Here is a 20,417-nt window from a genome sequence, read left to right as displayed (position 1 = left end):
GAGTTCCCTCTGGGGAGAAGGGGAGCGCTCCTCCAGGCTGGAAAGGGGAATTTAAGGGTCACTTGGGAGCACCTGTCTTTATGCAGCCAGACCGCTGGGGTAGAAAGGGCTGCCGGAGACCCTGACCCTCTGCCTGTCCGTGTACTGCCAGCCCAGGGACATCCTCCTTCCAAGGCTCGAGAAGCCCAGAGGACGGGAGGAAACAGGACGCGTATCAGGAACGCCTTTTCCTTTTCTTTGTAACCAGCCCCTCACTTGGGGCTGCGGAGAGCCGATCCAGCGGGGCCTGCCCTGGCCTAGCTGCTGCCGCCTGCAGCCCCCCACGCTGGGTCTCCCACGGCCTCTCCCTCCTCCGTGCACGCAGCCCCCTGCTGCTGGGCTGGTCCCTTAATTTCACGGAGACTCAGGGCTCTCATCCATAAGATGGGGTAAGACTTCCTCTCTGCCTCCTGCGGAAGTTTGCTTTTTCCTCTCTTTATTGGATTTACATAATTTAGTCCTTTATCCATGGATGTGCCATTGAGCACTTCCTGTGTGCTGACCCTGGGACTGGGGGCAGGGGCAGAGAGTGTGGGCGAGGAATGGTTATGAGCAGACAGGAAGTCTGTTTGGGACTTGTCTGAGGAGTCAGGGGACATCCGAGTATAGCTGTCCCAGGGCTAGTGAGGAGGGGGGGGCAGAGAGGGTCTGGCTGGAGATGGAGCTTTGGCTTATCAGCATCTGATAAGGGGCCAGGTGGGTGGAGTCACCAAGGCAACTGCTTGTCACTGGCCCTGGGCAGGGATGGAGGCAAGGCCCTGGAGCCACCGCCAGCTGGACCTCACTCGGAGCCTTTGGGAAGCTGGGCACGGGGCAGGGCTGGGGGACCCCTCAGCCAGGGCTCTAGTGGCCGAGAGGAATGGGCCTGGGATGGGGTGGGGGTGGGGGTGGGGGTCCCTGGTCGGTGCTCCTGGAGGGGTTGAGACCTTCACCTTCGCAGGTGTCACGGCAGGTGGGGGGGTGTAGGTTGGATGCGCCTTGGGATGAGGAGAGCCAACAGGCAGAGAGGTCAGACAGCAAAGAAAGTGGTCAGGCAGACTGACCTCCCCTTATTCTCATGATTTAAGTCCGTCCTCTGCTGGCTGGAGGGCTGCTGTGGGAGCATGTGTGTGTTTATGTGGGGTGTGTGTCTGGGGAGTCGTAGGTGAGATGTGTGAGGGGTGTGTTGCAGGTGTGTATGTGGGGTGTGCTTAGTATGTGTGTGTGGAGTCTGGGTATGGTGTGTATAGGTGTGTGTGGTGTACCTGTGGTGTGGGTGTGAAGGGTACATGGTGTGTGTGTGTAGAAAGAAAGGGGATGGGGTTTGTAGTCTTTGCCAATGTCTGTGGTGTAAAGTCTCCTTCCAGGGATTTCACCCAAACAGGATGTCGTTGACCGTGAAGTTGGGGAAGCAGTGCCTAGCAGGCCCCACCATTGTAGTGCAATTTAGTAGAATAATAGTAAGTGGTAAGTTTTGAGTATGTGTTCCTTTTTGCTTGTTTGTTTTTGTTTGTGTTTTGGCTATCAGCATGTGGCCACTTGATGTGGGATCTCAGTTCCTGGACCAGGGATTGAACTTGGGCTGCAGCCGTGGAAGCACTGAGTCCTAACCCCGAGGCCACCAGGGAACTCCTTCCCTTTGTTGTTAACATGAGTTATTTAATGGTGATTTTATTTTAATTTATTTATTAATTTTTGGCCTGCCCCTGGTATGAGGAAGTTCTCCGGCTGGGAGTCACACCTGAGCCACAGCAGTAACAAGGCTGAGTCCTTAATCCCTAAGCTGGCAGGGAACTCCTATTTAATTGCAATTTTAGATTAGGGTTTCTTACCATCAACACTGTTGACATTTGCGCAGGAGAGACTTTGTTGGGGTGGGGGTGGGGGCGCTGGCCAGTGCACTGTGCTCGCAGCACCCCCCAGCCTCCACTCACTAGGTGCTAGATGCACCCCTCCCCCAAGCTGTGACCACCCAAAACGTCTCCAGCCATTGCCAGATGTCTCCTGAGGGACAGATTCACCCCAGGAGGGAGCCACTGGCAATGGCTGTGTTTAATAACGAGCTCACAGAATCCCTAGCAATGGGACAGTCGGCTCTGAGGCGCCTGTGTGAGCCGGCTTCAGATACTGGGTACTGTCTGGCTAAATATAAGGCATGGGTTTTTCTCCCCAGAATTCTTTCTCAGGAAAGAGCCACCGCAGACTGGCCATAGTTTTCAGTCTGGACAGAGCCCCTGACCACAGAGGACTCTCAGCCCTGACTGGCCCCCAAGTGACGCAGAGTCACCGATGCCCTGTCATACTGATCTGAGGTTTTATGAAATGTGAGACCAGAGAGAAAAGTAATACTTCGGAATTCATATCTCATTTTAATGTAGTATATTATTCTATATCCCTAAAAGTTTGTATGTTCAAATTGGCAGAAAAAAGGAAAAAAAAAAAGAATGAAAACTCAAATAAAACTTTTTCACCTCTGCAGTCCTCCACTCTGCCAGCTGAGCTATGGAAGGATGCTCAAAGAAGTAAAACTTTAAGTAACGTCTTCCCACTGGGAAAATCACAGCTGCTATGGATCTGGGGCCGCCCTGCATGTAGGGCGCGCCTCTGGGGGCTGCACACATCGGAGTCCCACCCTGGTGGCCAGGCCGCCCACCTCTGATTCACTTCTTGGTCCAAGACCTATTTTTTCCCATCTTCAAGCTCAGGGTTTGGCCCTCGCTTATTTGTTTACTCACTCATTCAGAGGACCTACTAAGCACACCAATTATATACCAAGGAAGATGCCTGAAGGAAGACAGGGTTCCTGCTTCTGGAACGTGGGATTTCAGCTCCACGCCGTCCACTGGGGAACGAGGGGTGCAGGCTCATGTGGATGCTGAGGGCTCATGGGGGCAGGATGGAGCCGAGGGAGGGAGATGCGCCCTTGCGGGAGGCGGCTCTCTTGCACTGGGCGCATCGTACATCGTAGCATCCCACCCTTCTGCTGTGCTTTTGAGGGAGGGTCTTATCTGTTTGTGGAGTATCTGTCTAACTGCTCCAGAGTGTAGGTGTCCTGGGGACAGGCCACAGGGGCCTGTATCTCCTAGAGCCAAAGAACCGTGTCAGGCCCAGAGATTGGAAAAACAAAAGGAAGAAGAGCAGAGAGGGAAGTCACAAAGATGGATGGAAAGGGGACAGATGGGAAGGAGGGCAGGGGGCAAGGCAAGGCCCCTTTAAGCTGAAGCAGTCCTGGAAGGCTTCTCGGATGAGGTGACCTTGGAAAGGGAGGAGGGGAGGGATTGCAGTGGGAGAACAGGTGGAAAGGCTATTACCGAAGGAGAATAACAGGGCATGTCCCTGGAGATTTCTGGAATGTGAAGGTCTAAACTGGGAAGCGAATATCATAAGCTGCTGTTTTCTGTCTGAGATTGGGAGGGAACGGACGGCTAAAAAAAACAGAAACCTTCTCTGTCTCTTTGGGAGGTCCCATGACTGTCCCCGCCCACCTGAGGGACATCTGGGCCAGGACTGTCCCCTGGGCTCTGCCGGGAAGGTGGGGTGTTGGGGGATGAGGGTAATAACAGTGGTTACGGTACCAACGCTGTCCGCTTCCCTTTATCATTCATTCCCCGCTAGGTGCCAGGCTTTAAATTTGCCTTCCCCTGGGTTAGCTATCACCCCCATTTTCCAGAAGATGGAAAGTAGGCCTCAGAGAGGAAGCAAAACTCAAGGTCACACAGGACTCAGGCCGGGTCTGCTTGCTTCAGCGTCTGCCCTGTTTCCTCTGCCAGCACCCACCCTTCCCTTCCTGCCTCTCGACCCTCGAGAAGGCTGGAGAGCATTCAGATGCGGTCTGTGGGCTATCTGGGATCCAGCTGCCAGCCCGCTTGGTGAAATTTTTATTAGCCTGTGATTTTCAGATCTCCAGTTTCCTGGGTTCCTAGAAGCTGGGCCAGGCTCCTTTAAGAAACTCTCCCCTCGGTCCGTGGCCTCCTGGTGGCTCCCCTCCTCCCTCGCCCTGAACTCCCTGAAAATCTTTACGAATGTGGACCGTGGCCGCAGACGTGAATGTGGGCAGGAGGCTGGAGTGATTAGGGTCCGCCTGGAAGCCTATGAGCAGTCGGAGCCTTGGGGCTTAACTTGGCTGGACCCCGTCACCCCCTGGCCCTCATCCCTCAGGCCTGCGCCCAAGGGAGCCACGTGGGAGTCCCAGCAGGGATGTGACCACCAGCAGCCTGGGGCTCTCCTCCCAAGTCTGTGACTCTGGGCACAGCTGTGCGTCTCTCTGTGCCTGAGTTTCCTGGTCGGAGTGCAAGATTCTTCTCTCTTTCGGGCTTCGATTTCCCATCTAGGAAATGCAGCAGGCAGCCGCCCTGTGATCCCTCGCGCTCCCAGAATCTGAAACAAGGGTGACACTTCCTGCCTTCCTGCCTCCTCCCCCTCTCCCGGGCCATCCTGAGAAGCAGGTGCACTAATGGTGGGTAAACAGGCAGGCAATGTTCTGACCCAGGAAGGGCTGTTCATTCTGGCAGAGCAGAGACGCCTGTACACAAATAACTCTGCTACCAGGGAGAGTGTGATAAGGGCCCTAGAAACCTCTTTGCTGCCACAGCCACCTGCTCCTCACGCCTCCCTGCTCCCTGATGGCTGTTCTCACACCCAGGAAAGTGGGTCAGAATGTAGGGCGGGTGTATCTGAGGGTGAATGCCCCCTTTCAGGTCTCTGCTCTACCCAGCCGGGCCGTGAGTGCTGTCGGGCAGGGGTGGGGAAAGGTATAGAGTTATGGGCATCTCTGTGTCCAAGACACAGTCCCGGCCATTCTCCTGCCGCCCGAGGGCCCATGGCTCCCCATTGCCTTCTGGCTATGGTCCGAGTTGCTCAGCCTGGCATCTGAGACCCTCACATCTCGCCCAGGGCCTGGCGCATGGAGGTCATCCGTGGCCCGCCCTCCCCCCCGGTGCTCCTCGGGGCACTTGGGATGTACTTGGGGTTGCCCACTATCTCCCAGACTCCCCCAGTGGACTCGGTTGCCCTCCCCAAGCTTCCAGCTGCAGAGTGTTTTGGCTTCTGCACCTCTGTGTGTTCTTCAAGATCCGCTCAATGCCACCTCCCCCTGCCCCCGGAAGCCTTTCCTGACGGCCCCCCTCCCTCCCCCACCAGACAGAATAGCACGGTCCCACAACAGGGCAGTATTGTGAGTAGCTGAAAGCGTGGTCTCTGGAGACACACTGCCTGGGTTCCGGTATCTAGCTCTGCCCCTTACCAGCTGTTGTGACCTTGGGCAAATGACTTAGACTCTCCGTGCCTCAGTTCCCTCATCTGCAAAATGGGGATGATAATAGTACCGTCTCAAGTGTTGCTAGAGAAACAAAGGCGGTCATGTTTATGACGCACTTAGAGTAGTAACTGGCACCTGGTTTCTCTCCCGGATGAGCTTTCCGTTGTTGATTGAAATTAGTATCTGGAGGTCACGCCACATTCACGGTATTCATAGCATCCTTCTTTGAGGGGAATTCTCTCACGCTCACAAAGCCGTGAATCGTCGCCAGTGCGCTCTCACTTCACTGGTATAAATCTGCATTCATGGGTCATCTCTCCAGGATGAGTTTTCTGGTGTCGTGTAGGGCACACTTGGCTAAATGATTTCCCGTAGGTGGCCTTTTCATGGGATTTCTCTCCTGGATGAGTTTTCTGATACTGGCTTTGAGACTTTATTTAGGGGCTCTGAATCCCAGGTTTCTCCTTGGAAAACTGGGAATGTTTAGAGGGAATAATATAATATCTTGATGTGTGTGACATTCTTTGCACAGCACCTGGCTTTTAGGGAATGCTCACTGCGCAGTGGCCATCGTGGCTGGTGGGTATCTCTAACTTGGCTGTGCCATGGTCTTTTGTCAGCAGGGGCCATGAATTGTTCGTCTTAGTGCCCGCAGAGCCTGGCAGTGATAGGAACTGTGTGAATGTTTACTGGGTAAGTGAGTGAGAAATGGGAGAGTCATGGGTCGAAGCTGAGCAGAGGTCCCTTTGGGTGTATCGGCTGTATGCCTGGCTCAGCCCGATAGTGGCTGGGACCTTGCCCCTATGAAGCGTTTCCTAAGCCTGGTGCTTATTGATCCTGACAGCCAAAGCGAAGTATAGACAGAAGAAGAAAAAATCCCTGGAGTCCACTCACCAAATCATCACCATCATCTTTTGAACCTTCATCCATCCTCACTCTTGACCAGTTCTCTCTTAGGGCATTCGTTCAGCAGCATTCCACCCCACCTGCATTTATTTCCTGAGCACCCACTGTGGCCCAGGCACCACGCTGTGCCCCGGGGATCCAGTGTCAATCACAGAAATAAGAGCTCTACCCTCGTGTAAGTTACGTAAGGGAAGCAGAGGGTGAGTAGACAGACCTTTACGACGTGCAGGAAGTGCTGTGACCGGGGACATGCTGAGTGTGGGAGTTGTGGGGCATCTCATCCAGACTTGGGGGGGCATCGGGGTAGGCTCCCTGGGGAAAGAGAGAGGGAGCAGAAGACACAGCGCAGCAATTCTAACAGCTGACACCGCAGGTCCGGGGAGGGATCTGAAGAATTGTCGAGCTGTGGACTCTGGATTGTAAAATCCCAGAATCAAAGAGTCTAACATCAAAGGATTCAGAGTCATAGGATGCATGTTTTCTCTCTTTCATTTACAATATTTTTTCACCGAGACGTGAGACCTATCTTGTCGGGGAAGCCTTGGGGTCTTCACGGAGTACGTTGTGCTCACTGCACAGCACGGAAAAATAAGGCATACACGGAGGAGTGAGCGGGTGGGTAGACAGAGTCTCCTTCAAGCTCTGTTAATATTTAGTTACATTTCCTTTCCTTTCATTCATTTTTTCAGGTTTGTTTTTAGGTTTTGTTTTAAAAATTGAGGTATTCTTTACATACCCTAGTACTCACAATTTCCGTGTAAAATTGAGGGGTTTTTAGTAGAGTCACAAGGTTGCATAACCATCACCACTGCCTAGTTGCAAAGCATTTTCATCACCCAAAAAAGAAACTCCTGCCCCTTAGCGATCACTTCCCATTTCTGCCTCCCGCCAGCTCCCGCCAGCTCCTGGCAACCACTACCCTGCTGTCTGTCTCCACGTAGTTGCCTATTCTGGACATTTCATATACATGGAACCCAACAATATACGGCTTTTTGTGTCTGGCTTCTTTTACCTAACGTGTTTTCAGGGTTTGCCCATGTTGTAGCATGAATTAGTCCTGTTTCGCCCTTAATGACTGAATAATATTCCGTTGTGTGTTTATGCCACATCTAAAAATATATGTTGATCTGTTGATGGATGCTTGTTTTCTTCCCACCTTTTACGGCTGTTATGAATAATGCCACTGTGAACATTTGTGTATAAGTTTTTGTGTGGGCATCCTTTTCAGTTCTCTTGGGGTCTCCCTAGGGCTGGAATTGCTAGGTCATATGTTAACTTTATGTTTGATGTTAAGAGGACTCATCAGGCATTTTCCAAGGTGGTCGCACCGCTTTACATGGCCACCAGCAATGTATGAGCAGGTTCCTGTTTCTCCACATCCTCAGTGGCCCTTGTTCTTGTCCTTCTTTTATTATTATTATTATAGTTGATCTCCAGTGTGTAAATTTCTGCTGTACAGTGAGGCGAGTCAGCTGTACGTGTGTATGTATTCTTTTCCATTATGACTTATCTCAGGGTCTTGAAATGTAGTTCCCTGTGCGCTGCAGTGACTTTGTCATGTATCCGTTCCGTGGGTAATAGTCCGTATCTACTAACCCCAGCTACGCTAGTGGGTGTGAAGTATCTCGCTGTGGCTTCAATTTGCATTTCCTTCCTCCGTGACTAATGATGCCAAATATATTTTCATGTGCTTATTGGTCACTCATATGTCTTCTTTGGAGACATTGTCTGTTTACGTCCATTGTCTTGTGTTTTTTTTTTTGTTTGTTTGTTTGTTTTTGGCCACATCCTCAGCACGTGGAAGTTCTGGGGCCAGAGATCAACCCTGCGCCACAGCAGTGACCCTAGCTGCTGCAGTGACAACACTGGATCTGTAACCCACTGCACCACAAGGCAGCTGTTTTTAATTGAGTTATTTGCTTATTTGTTGTTGAATAGTTCCTTCGTACATCCTGGATACGAGGCTCTTATTAGATATAAGATTTGAAAATATTTGCTCCATCCTGTGATTGTCTTTGCACTTTTTTGATGGTAACCTTTGAGGCTCCAAAGTTTTTAAAGTTGATGAAGTGTAATTTATCTACTTTTTCTTTAGTCGCTTGTGCTTTCGGTGTCGTGTATCTAAGAAACCATCGCCTTATCCAAGGTCACGTAGATTTACATTTAAGTTTTCACCTGAGAGTTTTATAGTTGTACCTCTTACATTTAGATCTTTGTTGCATTTTAAGTCAATTTTTGTATAAGGCATGAGGGAGGGAGGTCCAGCTTTGTTCTTTTGCATGTGGATATCCAGTTGTCTAAGCATCATTTGTTAAAAAGATTGTTTTATCCCCATTGACTTGTCTTGGTTCCCTTGTCAAATATCAGTTGACCATAAATATATGGGGTTATTTCTGGCCTCTCAGTTCTGTTCCCTTGATCTCTGTGTCTGTCCTTATGCCAGTATCACACACACTTGACTGCTGTAGCTTTGTGGCAAGTTTTGAATTTGGGAAGTCTGAGTCCTCCAGCTTTGTTCTTTTTTTTTCAAGATTGTTTCGCCTCTTGCAGTTCCATATGAATTTTAGGATTGGCCTGTCAGGTTTTTTTTTTTTTTTTTTGACCTGTCAATTAATGCAAAAATCCAGTTGTGATTTTGGTAGAGATGACATTAAATTTGTAGATCAGTTTGAGGAGAATTGCCTTCTTAATGTTGTCTTTTTGTTCTTTCTTTTGAGTATTTGTTGCATATAGAGTTGAGCTCCTGCTAAACATACTGTTTTGATTCCTGATTTATTTTGCTTAATATTCTCTCATAGGCATTTCCCTGTGTCATGAGAGAGGCAAGCTTAATTTCAGTACTATACAGAATTATAAACTCTTGTTTGTTGGTAATCTCCCGAGGAAGGTACTCTGTCCTGGGTCCCACGTGAGGCCGGCCTCTCCCCACAGGCACAAACAGACATTGGGAGGACTGACGGCTCACAGAAAAGCAGCAGAATCAGAAAATAGGATTCAACAGGCTGTACAGTCCCTAATAGAGCACGTTTGTTTTAGGCACGTTCTCTGAAATAGTGGATTTGGACCATTTGAAAATTTGCAGCCTGACAAATTTTCAGTTCACCTGAAACAAGAGTTTGACTAAATAATGCTGACTTTTTTGTATCGGCCCGCAGAGGCTGGTCTCCTGCAGTGAGAAACAAACCCCAGATCCTAGTGCTTTAAGAACTTACTTCCTCTCTCAAGCTGCCCCATCTCCCGATCACCCAGCAGGAGAGCATCTCTGGGCTTTAAGTCTCTGGAGGCCCCCCCATCCAGATCACTGCTGATTTCAGGGAAAGAGGAAAGGGGGCGTGGTAGGAGAAAGAATGCTTCCTCCTCCCAGCAACATCTACATCCTAATTCTTGGAACCTTTGAAACTCTCGTATCACACGCCAGAGGGGAATTACATTGAAGATAGAATTAAGGTTGCTAAAGTCAGTTGATCTTAAAATAGAGAGCTGTAGGTACTCATATGGGTCTTTAAAAGTGGAAGAAGGAGGCAAGAGGAGGTCAGAGCAGTCCCATGTGATAAGAACCACTTCTTTTGTTTGTTTGTTTTTAATATTTTTAGGGCTGCACCTGTGGCATATGGAGGTTCCCAGGCTAGGGGTCCAATCAGAGCTACAGCTGCCAGCCTACACCATAGGCACAGCAATGCCAGATCTGAGCCTCGTCTGTGACCTACACCACAGCTCACGGCAACGCCGGATCCTTAACCCACTGAGTGAGGCCAGGGGTCAAACCTGCGTCCTCATGCACGCTAGTCAGATTTGTTTCCGCTGAGCCCCAACGGACACACCAAGAACCCAACTTCTCATTGCTGGCTTTGAAGATGGAGGAAGAGACCTGGAGACATGGAATGTGGGTGGAAAGGGCACAGAACCAGATTTCCCCCTGGAGCCTCCAGACTGGAATGTAGGAATGCCCACATCTTGATTTTAACCTAGTGAGGTACATTTTGAACGTATTGAGAGAGTAATTTAAGCTGGTTTAAGCCACTAAGTTGTGATCTTTGTTACAGCCTCTGTAGAAAACTCATAGAAATGGCATGGGATATCACGCAGCCCTGAATTGCTTCTGCCTGGAAGTTGCATATGGCGGGTCTGCTCATATTTCCTTGGCCAGAGCAAGCTGCACAGGCATGTCTAAGTTCATAGGACTAGAAAAACTTGATGCATCCATCTGCCCAGCCTTAGAGGGGAGTGGAATGTTGGTAAATATAATATCTACTATATCCTCGCTAGCTGCTCCTTATGCTTATGTCTTCTGTTCTCTTCCATTAAAAAACAGCGCCACAACCAAAGAGCTGATGGCAAGTCTATAGGTTGATTTCATTGTCAACTAAGGGGTCGTGGCCCCTGGTTTGAAAAACACTGCTGAACAGACCCTCCTCTGCCCAGGCCTCATGGACCCCATGACACACCCTGGGCATAGCTGATTGGCCCAGGCATGGGACACCTGACTGGAGCTGACCAATCCCGTTCCTCTCCTGGGAATTTGGAATTGGGCCATTCAACCAGTTAACAGTGGGAAGCTGAGCAGAGGCAGAATAGAAACAGGGTTGGAGTGAGAACCACACGCAAGCCCAAATGATGGAGGAGCAGAAAAGCCCTGAGTAAGCAGAGAGAGTTGGTCCACAGAGGCAATGGAGCAGCCACAACCGAGAGCAGTGCAGCCTGGAGAACATGCAGCCCCAGGGGGAGAGGTGGAGAGAGAGAGCGGCCGCCTAAGAGGCTGATGGCTTCCCTGTTCCTGGCTCCAGCCCCCGTGCGTCCTGGCTACATATCCTTCCCGTGAGATTTTTGCCTCCTTATCATACCCCCTCCTTCTTTTCTTGATGGGTTTCTGTTCCTTGTCTCCAGTGAGTCTTAATCAGCTAGAACTCTACCAGTATTTCTTGTATGGGGCCCGGCTTTGGCTCTGAGGATCAGGCTTGGAGGGCACAGATGGGACTCGGGGGTGAAGCGAACCCAGCCATCCCACGGTCTAGAAATTTGGCTCTGACCTCAGTCTTGCATGATTGTGCCTGCTCTTCAGCAGGGACTGGCAGAAGCTGTCTATGAATGAGGTGTCGCACAGGTAGGGGTCCTGGTGAACTGGATGCACCCTTACAGGAGCCTTCTTCTGACAGCCCTGGGGTCAGGAAGCCACCGGAGTTGTTTTGGGGATGGTGTGGCTGTGGGACAGAGTGGAAAGGATGTGAGCTCGGGAGAAGGCAGCCACAGTTCACCTCTTTGAGCCTCAGTTTTCTCATCTCTGAAATGGGATTGTTGAAGCATCAACCCCAGTGCTGGAAAAATACTTAGAGACCTGACAAGGGCGTATAAGGCTGGAGGGCACGGGCAGCTGCTGCTGCTGCTGTTTGAGGAAGCCGCCAGCCAGCGACCAGCTTCCTGCGGAGGTGGCCCCGGGGGCTGATTGACTTGGCAGCGGTCCGTCCCCACCCCTGGGCCGGCTGTGCCTCCTGCCTCTCGTCACCCTCACGCTCCTTCTCACCCCTTAATCACCCTTTCTTCCTCCTTTTCCTCCCGCCTCCTGCCCTCGCTTGCCCTCTTTTCTGTTATTCTTGATGTTGATAAAAACACCTGCTTTGGGAAAGTGCAGCAGGGTTGGATGTAAAAATCCCAGCCTCTGGAGGCAGACAGACAGAACTGGGTCTGAATCCTGACTTATTAGCCCCTTGGTTGCTATGCGTTCCTGGGCAAATCACCACATCTCTCTGAACGTCAAGTTCACTGTCTATAAAGTGAGGGTCATAATGCCCATTTCACGGTGCTGTGATGAGAAAGAACTCACTGGGCGCTCAACCAATGCTAGTTCTAGTTCCTTGTTTTTTAAAAGGTTAGTTCCTTCTTCTGTTTTTCCCTCCCCTACTGTCACTCCTCTCAGCTGGCCTCTGGCCGCCTCCCGTGGTCAGGGTCCCCTAGTCCCTCTCAGAGGTCCCTGGAAGAGCTTCTCCTGACCCAGTTACTTGTGGCCTTGGGCTTTTGTGGCCTCTCCTTTCCCTCAGACCCGAGGCTCCAGAGAGGTAGGCAGGCTTCTGGAAGCCTCAGAGGCCCCCGTGGTCTGTTCCTTCTCTGGCCGCCTCTGCAGGTCTAGCCTTAGCTTGGGAGCTGCTGGTTCGAGTCATATGATCTGTAATTTTTTTCTCAGTTTAGCAATTATTATACCCCAGCTGACTGTGGCATCTTTACACTCCAAACACGAATAAATATTTATGAGGAGGAGACAAGCCCAGAACTCCTCAGAGATTGCGGGTGGGGTGGGGAAGGTGATATGTCCCTGTTTGCCAGCCAAGCTCAGACCCATCAGTGGTCCCTGGGGCCCCCAAATTAAGGGGTGGGGGTGATGGGGGGGCTATGGAGGCAGCACAGGGCCAGCACCCCTGTCCCCTCTGGGGAGACCAGCTGTCAATGTGACACTGTGGGCCTCACCCCGCCTTGTTGTCCTGGATGCTGCTGGGCCTCCTGCTCCTCCAGGTTTTGAGCTGCCTGGATCCTCTCAGCACACGTGAGCTCTGTCGCTCTGTGTCTGCCCATCTCTTTCTGTTTGTAACGCTTTCTCCCTCCCTCTCTTTTGGCTTATTATTTATTTTTATTTATTTATTTATTTATTTTATTTATTTATTTATTTTTGTCTTTTAGGGCCACACCCGTGGCATATGGAGGTTCCCAGGCTAGGGGTTGAATCAGAGCTGCAGCCCCCTCCGGCCTACGCCACAGCCACAGCAACGCAGGATCTGAGCTGCGTCTGTGACCTACACCACAGCTCACGGCAATGCCGGATCCTTAACCCACTGAGCGAGGCCAGGGTTCGAACCTGTGTCCATGTGGATGCTGGTCGGGTTCGTTAACCACTGAGCCATGATGGGAACTCCTCTTTTTGGTTTGTTTAATCATCACTCATTCCATCTTTCATGACACCCTCCAGGGCGGTGTCCCTCCCCTCTCCCTCCCAGCTCCCTCCTCCAACACCGTCTCTTGTTTCTGGGGCTCTGTCTCTCCCTTTCTTCTGTCTCCCAGCACTGCTCTGAGCCGTTCCGGGCTGGATGATGGGGAATAGGTGAGGGGCCTCAGGCTCCTGGGGACCGCAGCTTGCTCCAGAAGGCAGAGGGAGCACTTCGCGGGAGTCAGGGACCACACACGCCTCTGCCTGGTTCCGCAGCAGGTGCTCTGCTCTGCAGCCACGGGCATGTCCCCTCCCATCCTGGCCTCGATTTCTCTGCTGTTCCCTTCACTCATTTGTTATTCACCCTCTCAACTTCCAGTTATTGAGTGCTGGCTACCTGCCTTTCATTAGCACAGATCTATTCAACACCTACTAGGAGCACCATTCTAGGTGCTTGGGACCTATCAGCGGACAAGAGAGACAAGCATCCCTGCCCTCATGCGCTGACGTTAGCAGAGAAGGCAGGCGAAACGCAGTTAGCGGGTCATTTAGGTAGTAGCTTGGGAAGAGGCAAGTGCCGGGAAAAGGGAACGCAGAGCAGAGAGGATTGGGAGCCCTGGACGGTGCCGAGAAGCCCCCGTCACATAAGGCCCAGGGCTGGGCAAGGGGATGGTGCGGGGACAGCAAGCGTGCCCGGGAGGGAACTGCCCGGCCTGGCGGAGGAAGGGCACGAAGGCTTGGGGCTGCAGGATGGGGGGAGCGGAGGGAGGCGATGCGGGGATGCGAAGGCGGCGGCTGGCTGCGCCCGGGGGAGGATGGAGCAAACGAGCCCACGGTCTGACCTGCCTTGGAGGGACCCCCTCTGCCTGCTGAATGAAGACTAGACCGAGGGGCTGTCTTGGGGCCCAGGGGAGCTCCAAAGGCGAGCATGGCTGCTTGGGTGGGGGGCGCCTCAGAGATGGTGAGAGCTGATCATGCCAGGCACGGGTCCGGCTCCCAGCGCTTGGATGGTGCTGGCAAGTCACTCTGGGTCCCTGGTTCTTCGTCCTGCTGAGGGACGGTCTGCAGGAGCCTTTTCCTGGGCAGGATGTGCTCACCAGGCCCTCCTGCTTTTTCTCTCCCCAGGGTGTTCAAGAAGGCGAGCCCCAATGGAAAGGTGAGTCTGCAGCACCCGCGCCCCAGCTCCCCCGCCCCAGCACCCTGGTCCTCTCAGGCATCTCTGCTGCCCATGCAGGACCCCCAACACCCGGAGGCATCCGAGGGGGAGACACAGCTCTGTCCTCAGGAGCCTTGACTACAGCGGGAGGGGCCCTCCCAGCACACTTCCTTCCGAGGGCGGTGGTACAGCCCCCCAGGACTTTAGGGGGGCCCCTGCCTGGGTGTGGGGAGACACGGCCTCTCCCAGAGGCTGGACCGTGAGTGCAGTAATCGGAACAAGTGCCAAGGGCCTCAGGAGAACTGATTTCCTCTGGCGTGAGCGGCCCCTGGTGCCCCTCTTGGGAGCCCTGTTATCCGGGCAGCTGCCAGAGCCCGCCCTGCCCTCCTTCTCGACAGCCCCGGCTCCATCCTGCCTCCCTCTGAGCTCAGCAAGCAGATATTACTGGCATCATTCTGTGTCAGGTCTAGGCTGAGCCGGTGGGGATGGGGGCCGGGCATACTGAGATAAATGAGGCACAGCCTGGGCCCCTGACAGCCAGGGGGAGGCAGACACGGAAGCTGATCGCATCCATATGAAGAGGCAGGTGTCAGATAGAGGGAGGCTGCGACCCAGCTGGGTGGGCGGGGATGGCTGTCTGAAGAGGGATGCGTTTCCAGGCAAGGCGGGCTGGAAAGGGCTTTCTAGGTGTGAACTCGTGAACTCACAGGGGGTCTGGGTGCCTGGGGGAGGCAGAGGGTGTGGGAGTTGAGATGGGGAGGTGGCCGGGCTTGGGGCTTGGACTCCTGGCCTGGGCTGGTGGGTGGCAGCCTGTGTGGGCCTGCATTTCCCTTCTGTGCCCACGGCAGACGTCACCACCAGTCACTGTTTGCCCTCCCCTGCTGAGCCGATTTCCATCTTGGCTTCCTTCTTAGCCCCCCTACCCCCCACCCCTGGCCCCAGGCCGCCCCTCCCAACCCATCCGAGCTGGCTGGCATTTGGAATGAGACTCACGTGTCATTTTACCTCTGGGCCTTGAGAAAGCACCAGGGGGTTTTCAGGCCAGACTCCCATGGTTAGATGTACATCTTAGGACGACCAGTGTGGCTCAGGAGCGGAGACACATCTGAAGTGGGGGGGGGGGGCGCCCAGGCAGCAGCCCAGCCAGGGGCCCAGGCAAGGCTGGTCGTGGGGACTGAGAAATGTGATGGGGGGGAGACTTGTCGGGGTTTGGGGGTGCAGAGGAGTGGGAAGTATCCAGGGTGACACTCTGGACTCTAGCTCTGGAGTGCCTTCTCTGAAGGCTGGCCACCGAGTGAGACATGGCTCGCTGCCTCGGAAAATGAATCCTCCTTCAAGTGGCTCCCTGCAGACCACACAGGGGTGAGGAGCAATGAGGGGCTTGGAGCTCAGTGTTCAGAGCACCCCTTCTCGGTGCCCTGGCCCTGCTCTGGGTGCGCCCCCGGCCACCTCCTGTCCTTTGAGAAGCGCCAAGCACTCCCAATCGGCAGATTCCTTTGCGGCCGCCCCTCCGCCCCCAGTGGTGCTTGGTGACAACCCCCCCGGGCCTCAGTGTCCTCATCTGCAACATGGGAACCCTAACATCTTCTCAGGGTTTTGGGAAGAACAGATGCTTTGCAAATAGTACAAGGACTTGTTAGTATTAGGACGAGGGCTCGGGTCCAAGTCCACTTGGGATTTGGATGAGAGTTAGGGATGGGTCCAGGGATTTCGGGGGCAGCTCCCAGGGTTTCCTCCAGGGCAGGGGCCCACAGCTGCTAACGTGCCCTGTGCCTTTCCCTCCCAGCTCACCGTCTACCTGGGAAAGAGGGACTTCGTGGACCACATCGACCTTGTGGACCCCGTGGGTGAGTCCCTGGAGGCCAGAGGGGAGGGGGGAGGTGGGGCTGGCCTGGCCCCTTCCGGAGCCCGGCGTGTCGAGGCTGCCCAGGAATAAATAGCCTTCAGGTCTCCAGAGGGGCTGGGGCCAAGAAGAGGGCATGCGTGGCTTTTCGCAAACGCTCACCAAGCAGCTGCTTCCCTCGTCGGCGGAGCAGCATGTGAGAGGCGGTGGTGGGAAGGAGTGAGGTCAGAAGCAGGGACCGTGTCCTGAGGGCGAGGAGGATGACCGCAGCCACTGCTCCTCAGAAGGCCTTTTGTACGCCCAGCACTGAGGGGAGCTGCTGTATGGTTAGCCCTGCTTTTCGGAGGTGGACACGGCACAGAGAGGTTAAGGAACTTCCCCCAGATCACAGAGCTGGTAGAACGAGGAGCCTGGGTTCAAAGCTGGACAGTCTGGCTCCACCTGACTGCAGCAGCTCAGGTCACTTTGGAGGTGCAGCTTAGATCCCTGGCCCATTGCAGTGGGTTGAAGGATTTGGTTGGCATCGCTGCAGCTGTGGCATAGGTCACAGCTGCCGCTCAGATGCAATCCCTGGCTTGGGAACTTCCGCATGCCGCAGGGGTGGCCATAAAATTAAAAAAAAAAAAAGTTTTTAGACACTGCTAAATATCCCCTTGGCAGCAGGGTTGGGGGGGAGTTACCCCCCGGTTGGGATCCTAAGAACCTTAGCTCTCATTAGAAGAGCCCCGATCTTCCTGCCTCTTCCTGCTATTTGAGGATCACAGGCCCAGAATGACCCCTATCTTACAAATGTGGACGGTGAGGCCCAGAGAGGGTAAAGATTAAAGAGGGACGGGGACAAACCCAAGTGAGACCGAAGAGGGTGACAGGCAGGAGAACGGGCCCTGGAAACCTTACGAGGCCCATTCCAGGTGAAGAAATTGGGATGTGTTGCCCGGGGGAAAATTCCCAGCAAGCTTGTCATCACATCCCTGGGGGCCGTGCTGGGGCCAAGAGGAGTGACGTGTGGTCCCAGAGCCCCCCGGGGCGGGGGAGGGGGCAGAGAGAGCAGAGTGACAGGCCTTGGCTCCCGGGAGGAAGGCCTTTGTGACCTTGGGGCAGGAGACCGGGGGAGTCCCTGGGGTCCTTGAACAGGCTGCGGGCTCCAGAGTCCTCCAGGCCCCTCTCTTCATGGCCTGGAGCAGGGGGACCCCGCTTTTCCTCTCCAGCCCTAGCAGGTGTCCTCTGAAGCTCACTGTTCCCTCCGCCTGATGCCCCCTTCTCCCTGAACTTGGAGGCAGGAGGCAGGACTCTGTGTTTGCCTGTGGTGGCTCCAAGGCGGGGCTGCCTGCAGGTGGTCTGAAGCCGGGGCCTTTGAGGGTCGTGGTGGGGGCGCAGGGACCAGGGGAGGGGCAGGAGCAGGAGGGCTCTGGCTCCCCCAATGCAGACAGGCACCCTGAGAACGGCTTGACAAGTGTCCACAGGGCACCCGCTTCATGCCAGGCCCTGTGGATCGCAGAGCACGCCAGAGCTGATCAAATGACCCACAGAGAGAACTTTCTCCCTTACAGCACTGAGCTGGTTAGGTCTTCCCGATGCTTAACTATCCCCCTGGCTGCCCTTCAAACTTGGGGGCAAGTCCGAGCCCCCAGCCTCACACACCAGACGTTTAAGCTCTGGGCCAGGCCCTCCTTCCTCCGCCAGCCTCCGGGATCAGCTCTCCAAGCCTCAGAGCAAGGCTCTTGCCGCTGCCACCGTGGGCTGGCTGTCCCTTGGTCATCTAACTGATGACCGTTACGCCCTGGCTCCAGCTTCCCTCCCCCAGGGAGCTTCCGGGAGACCCCTTGTTAGGGGAGTGCCCTTTGTCAGGGTCCCCCTCCTGGGGTTCCGCTCAGTCCCTGGCGCCCAGGCACAGAGGAAACCCCCCAGGAAAGGAGGGAAGGGGCCCGGCAGGCTCTGGACATGGGGTGGGCGTGCCCTTGACCAGCTGTGCCCTGGACCTGCCCAGCACTGGGGGCGGGGGTGGGGGGTGACCATGAGCTCGCAGGGCCCTCCCTTCCTAATGTGGCCTCTGAGCTTCTCTGAGCGGCTGACTGTGGGCCAGTGTGGGATGGGGGGTGGCGGTGGGTTAGATGGGGGATGACAGGCGAGGGAGTGCCCCCGAGCCAGTCTTTCTGGTCTCCTGGGGTTCTGGGCAGAGAAAAACATCCTTTGTCTTCAGCTGGATTCTGCCCTCCCAAGGCCAGGCCTTGGGACATTCTCCATGGGGTCACCTGTGCCAGGCACTCTCCCACCCTCTGCACATATTAATTCACGTGGTCCTCACAGGAGCCCCGTGAGGTATGTAGCCCAGAATCAGAAGCCTGATCCCTACATCCCGCATCCAGAATCTTAGAACGCTGCAACTTGCTCGTAGGCTTGATACAGGATTTCACTAGTGGCAAACCTGACCTGAACTGAGGGGAGGCCATTTATGCCTTTGCCTCTCCGTGGACAGATGCCCGTGTCGCTGTAGGGGTGTTAAGGGGTTTGGCGCAGAGCCTGCCGAGGACCTTAGAGAATCTGTGGAAGGTGTGGCCGTGTGGCCTTTCCACTTGATATTGGGGTTTGGGAGCCAGCATAGTATCTCCCAGATGAAGAAACAGAAGTTATATAACCTTGGAGTTCCTGTCATGGCACGGTAGAAACGAATCTGACTAGGAACCCTGAGGTTGCGGGTTCGATCCCTGGCCTCACTCAGTGGGTTAAGGATCCAGCGTTGCCGTGAGCTGTGGTGTAGGTCGCAGATGCAGCTCGGATCCCGGGCTGCTGTGGCTCTGTGGACCCTTAGGCCTGGGAACCTCCATATGCTGCAGGTACAGCCCTAAAAAGCCAAAAAAAAAAAAAAAAAAAGGCAAGTTAAACAACCTGTTGGGTCTGTGAGGCTGGCCTGGGTGGGGGTGGGGGGCATAGTGGACTCGTCTCCCGGGAGCTGCTGGCCTCCGCATCTTTTTCATGATGCTTTTGGACAGACAGATGGGTGGGTTTGAATTTAACTTGGTCTTTGGGGCTCAGAAGTTTGAGAGGTCCAGTCTGCTCACTCTCTGTTTTTCCTGCAGATGGCGTGGTCCTGGTGGATCCTGAGTATCTCAAGGAGAGAAGAGGTGAGCTGTCCCCCCACCCCAGCCTGTCAGGGGGCCTCTCCTCCCCCAGGACCCCCAGTCCCAGGGCCTCCCTGACTCCCAGACAGAACACTGGCAGGAGGAGAGGCAGCAAGCCGGTCCCTGTCCCTCCCCACTGGCTCTTCCTCTGACAGCTCTAACCAGCGTCAGAGCAGGTGCTCTGGCCTCCTCTGGCCAGGCGGCCGTGGCCACGCCCCCTTTGGGAGACCCTCTTAATGCCCTTGACATCCACCCACCCATCCATCATGCTGTCAGGAGGCTGGGGATGCAAACAGGGTAGGAGTTAGGCCCTCACTCACTGTCCAGAAGAGGAGACTGATTCCTGGGGGCGGGGGGCGAAGGGATGGTCCGAGGTCAGCAGGAAGACGGGAGGCAGGGGTTGGGCCGGGGCAAGCCCTCATGACTTCGGGACACCACCCAGGCTTGTTTTCCCCCGACTCCACTCCCCTGTGCTCCTTCCTGGCCCCTGTGAACCCGCCAGAGCCCCTTCGCCCCCGTGCCCTGGGCTGCTGGGTTGGGGAGGGGTGGGGAAGGCCGAACCAACCCAGCAGTCAGCCCCCGCCCGTCCCAGGGGCAGCGCGCCCTTCCCCGGGGGGCCCAGGGACAGATCTGTGCCTCTGGTGGAGCCAGTCCCAGGGCTGGGGCGCATGTTGGCTGCTCCCCGGCCCCCCGCCCCTCCTCAGTGTCCCCTGCTCCCGCAGTCTACGTGACGCTGACCTGCGCCTTCCGCTACGGCCGGGAGGACCTGGATGTCCTGGGCCTGACCTTTCGCAAGGACCTGTTTGTGGCCAACGTGCAGTCCTTCCCGCCGGCCCCTGAGGACAAGAAGCCCCTGACGCGGCTGCAGGAGCGCCTCATCAAGAAGCTGGGCGAGCACGCCTACCCTTTCACCTTTGAGGTCAGGGACTGCCAGCCCCCCAGGGGCCCCATTCCAGAAACCTCACCTCTAGCAAGCCCCCTGGGCAGCCCCACCCCCCACCCCTGGGCAACTGGGGCAGCTGCTCCGTGCCACCCAGTCCCCCAGCGTTCACTGGCCAGGGCGCTGGCACTTAACACTGCCTGGTGAGTGTCTCTTCTCTGGGCACTGCCAGGGGGTGTCACCTTTAACCCCTGGGCTGATCCCCAGACCCTGCTGAGTCCAGGTCATTGGTGGGGGGAAGGGGGGGATGGGCCGTCTCCTCCCTCAG

At 54.8% G+C, this 20,417-nt stretch overlaps 1 protein-coding gene across 6 annotated transcripts in view; it reads left to right on the top strand.

Moving 5' to 3' along the window:
* Window positions 1-20,417, top strand: part of ARRB1 (arrestin beta 1) — a 73,291-nt gene that overhangs the window by 36,257 nt on the left and 16,617 nt on the right. For 3 of the 6 annotated variants that reach the window (XM_047754309.1, XM_047754306.1, XM_047754305.1), the window contains exons 2-5: window positions 14,217-14,247; window positions 16,034-16,094; window positions 19,168-19,212; window positions 19,932-20,128. In XM_047754309.1, coding sequence (XP_047610265.1) covers window positions 14,217-14,247; window positions 16,034-16,094; window positions 19,168-19,212; window positions 19,932-20,128 — 334 coding nt within the window. Of the gene's footprint in view, window positions 1-261; window positions 429-10,578; window positions 10,997-14,216; window positions 14,248-16,033; window positions 16,095-19,167; window positions 19,213-19,931; window positions 20,129-20,417 lie in introns of those variants that run through there. The other 3 variants (XM_047754310.1, XM_047754307.1, XM_047754308.1) reach the window with 3 other exon arrangements.

Source organism: Phacochoerus africanus, chromosome 11, assembly GCF_016906955.1.
Source record: "Phacochoerus africanus isolate WHEZ1 chromosome 11, ROS_Pafr_v1, whole genome shotgun sequence".
Classification (NCBI taxonomy): Eukaryota; Metazoa; Chordata; class Mammalia; order Artiodactyla; family Suidae; genus Phacochoerus; species Phacochoerus africanus.
Note: the sequence above shows the minus strand (reverse complement) of the source record. Positions and strands in the feature narration are given on the sequence as shown.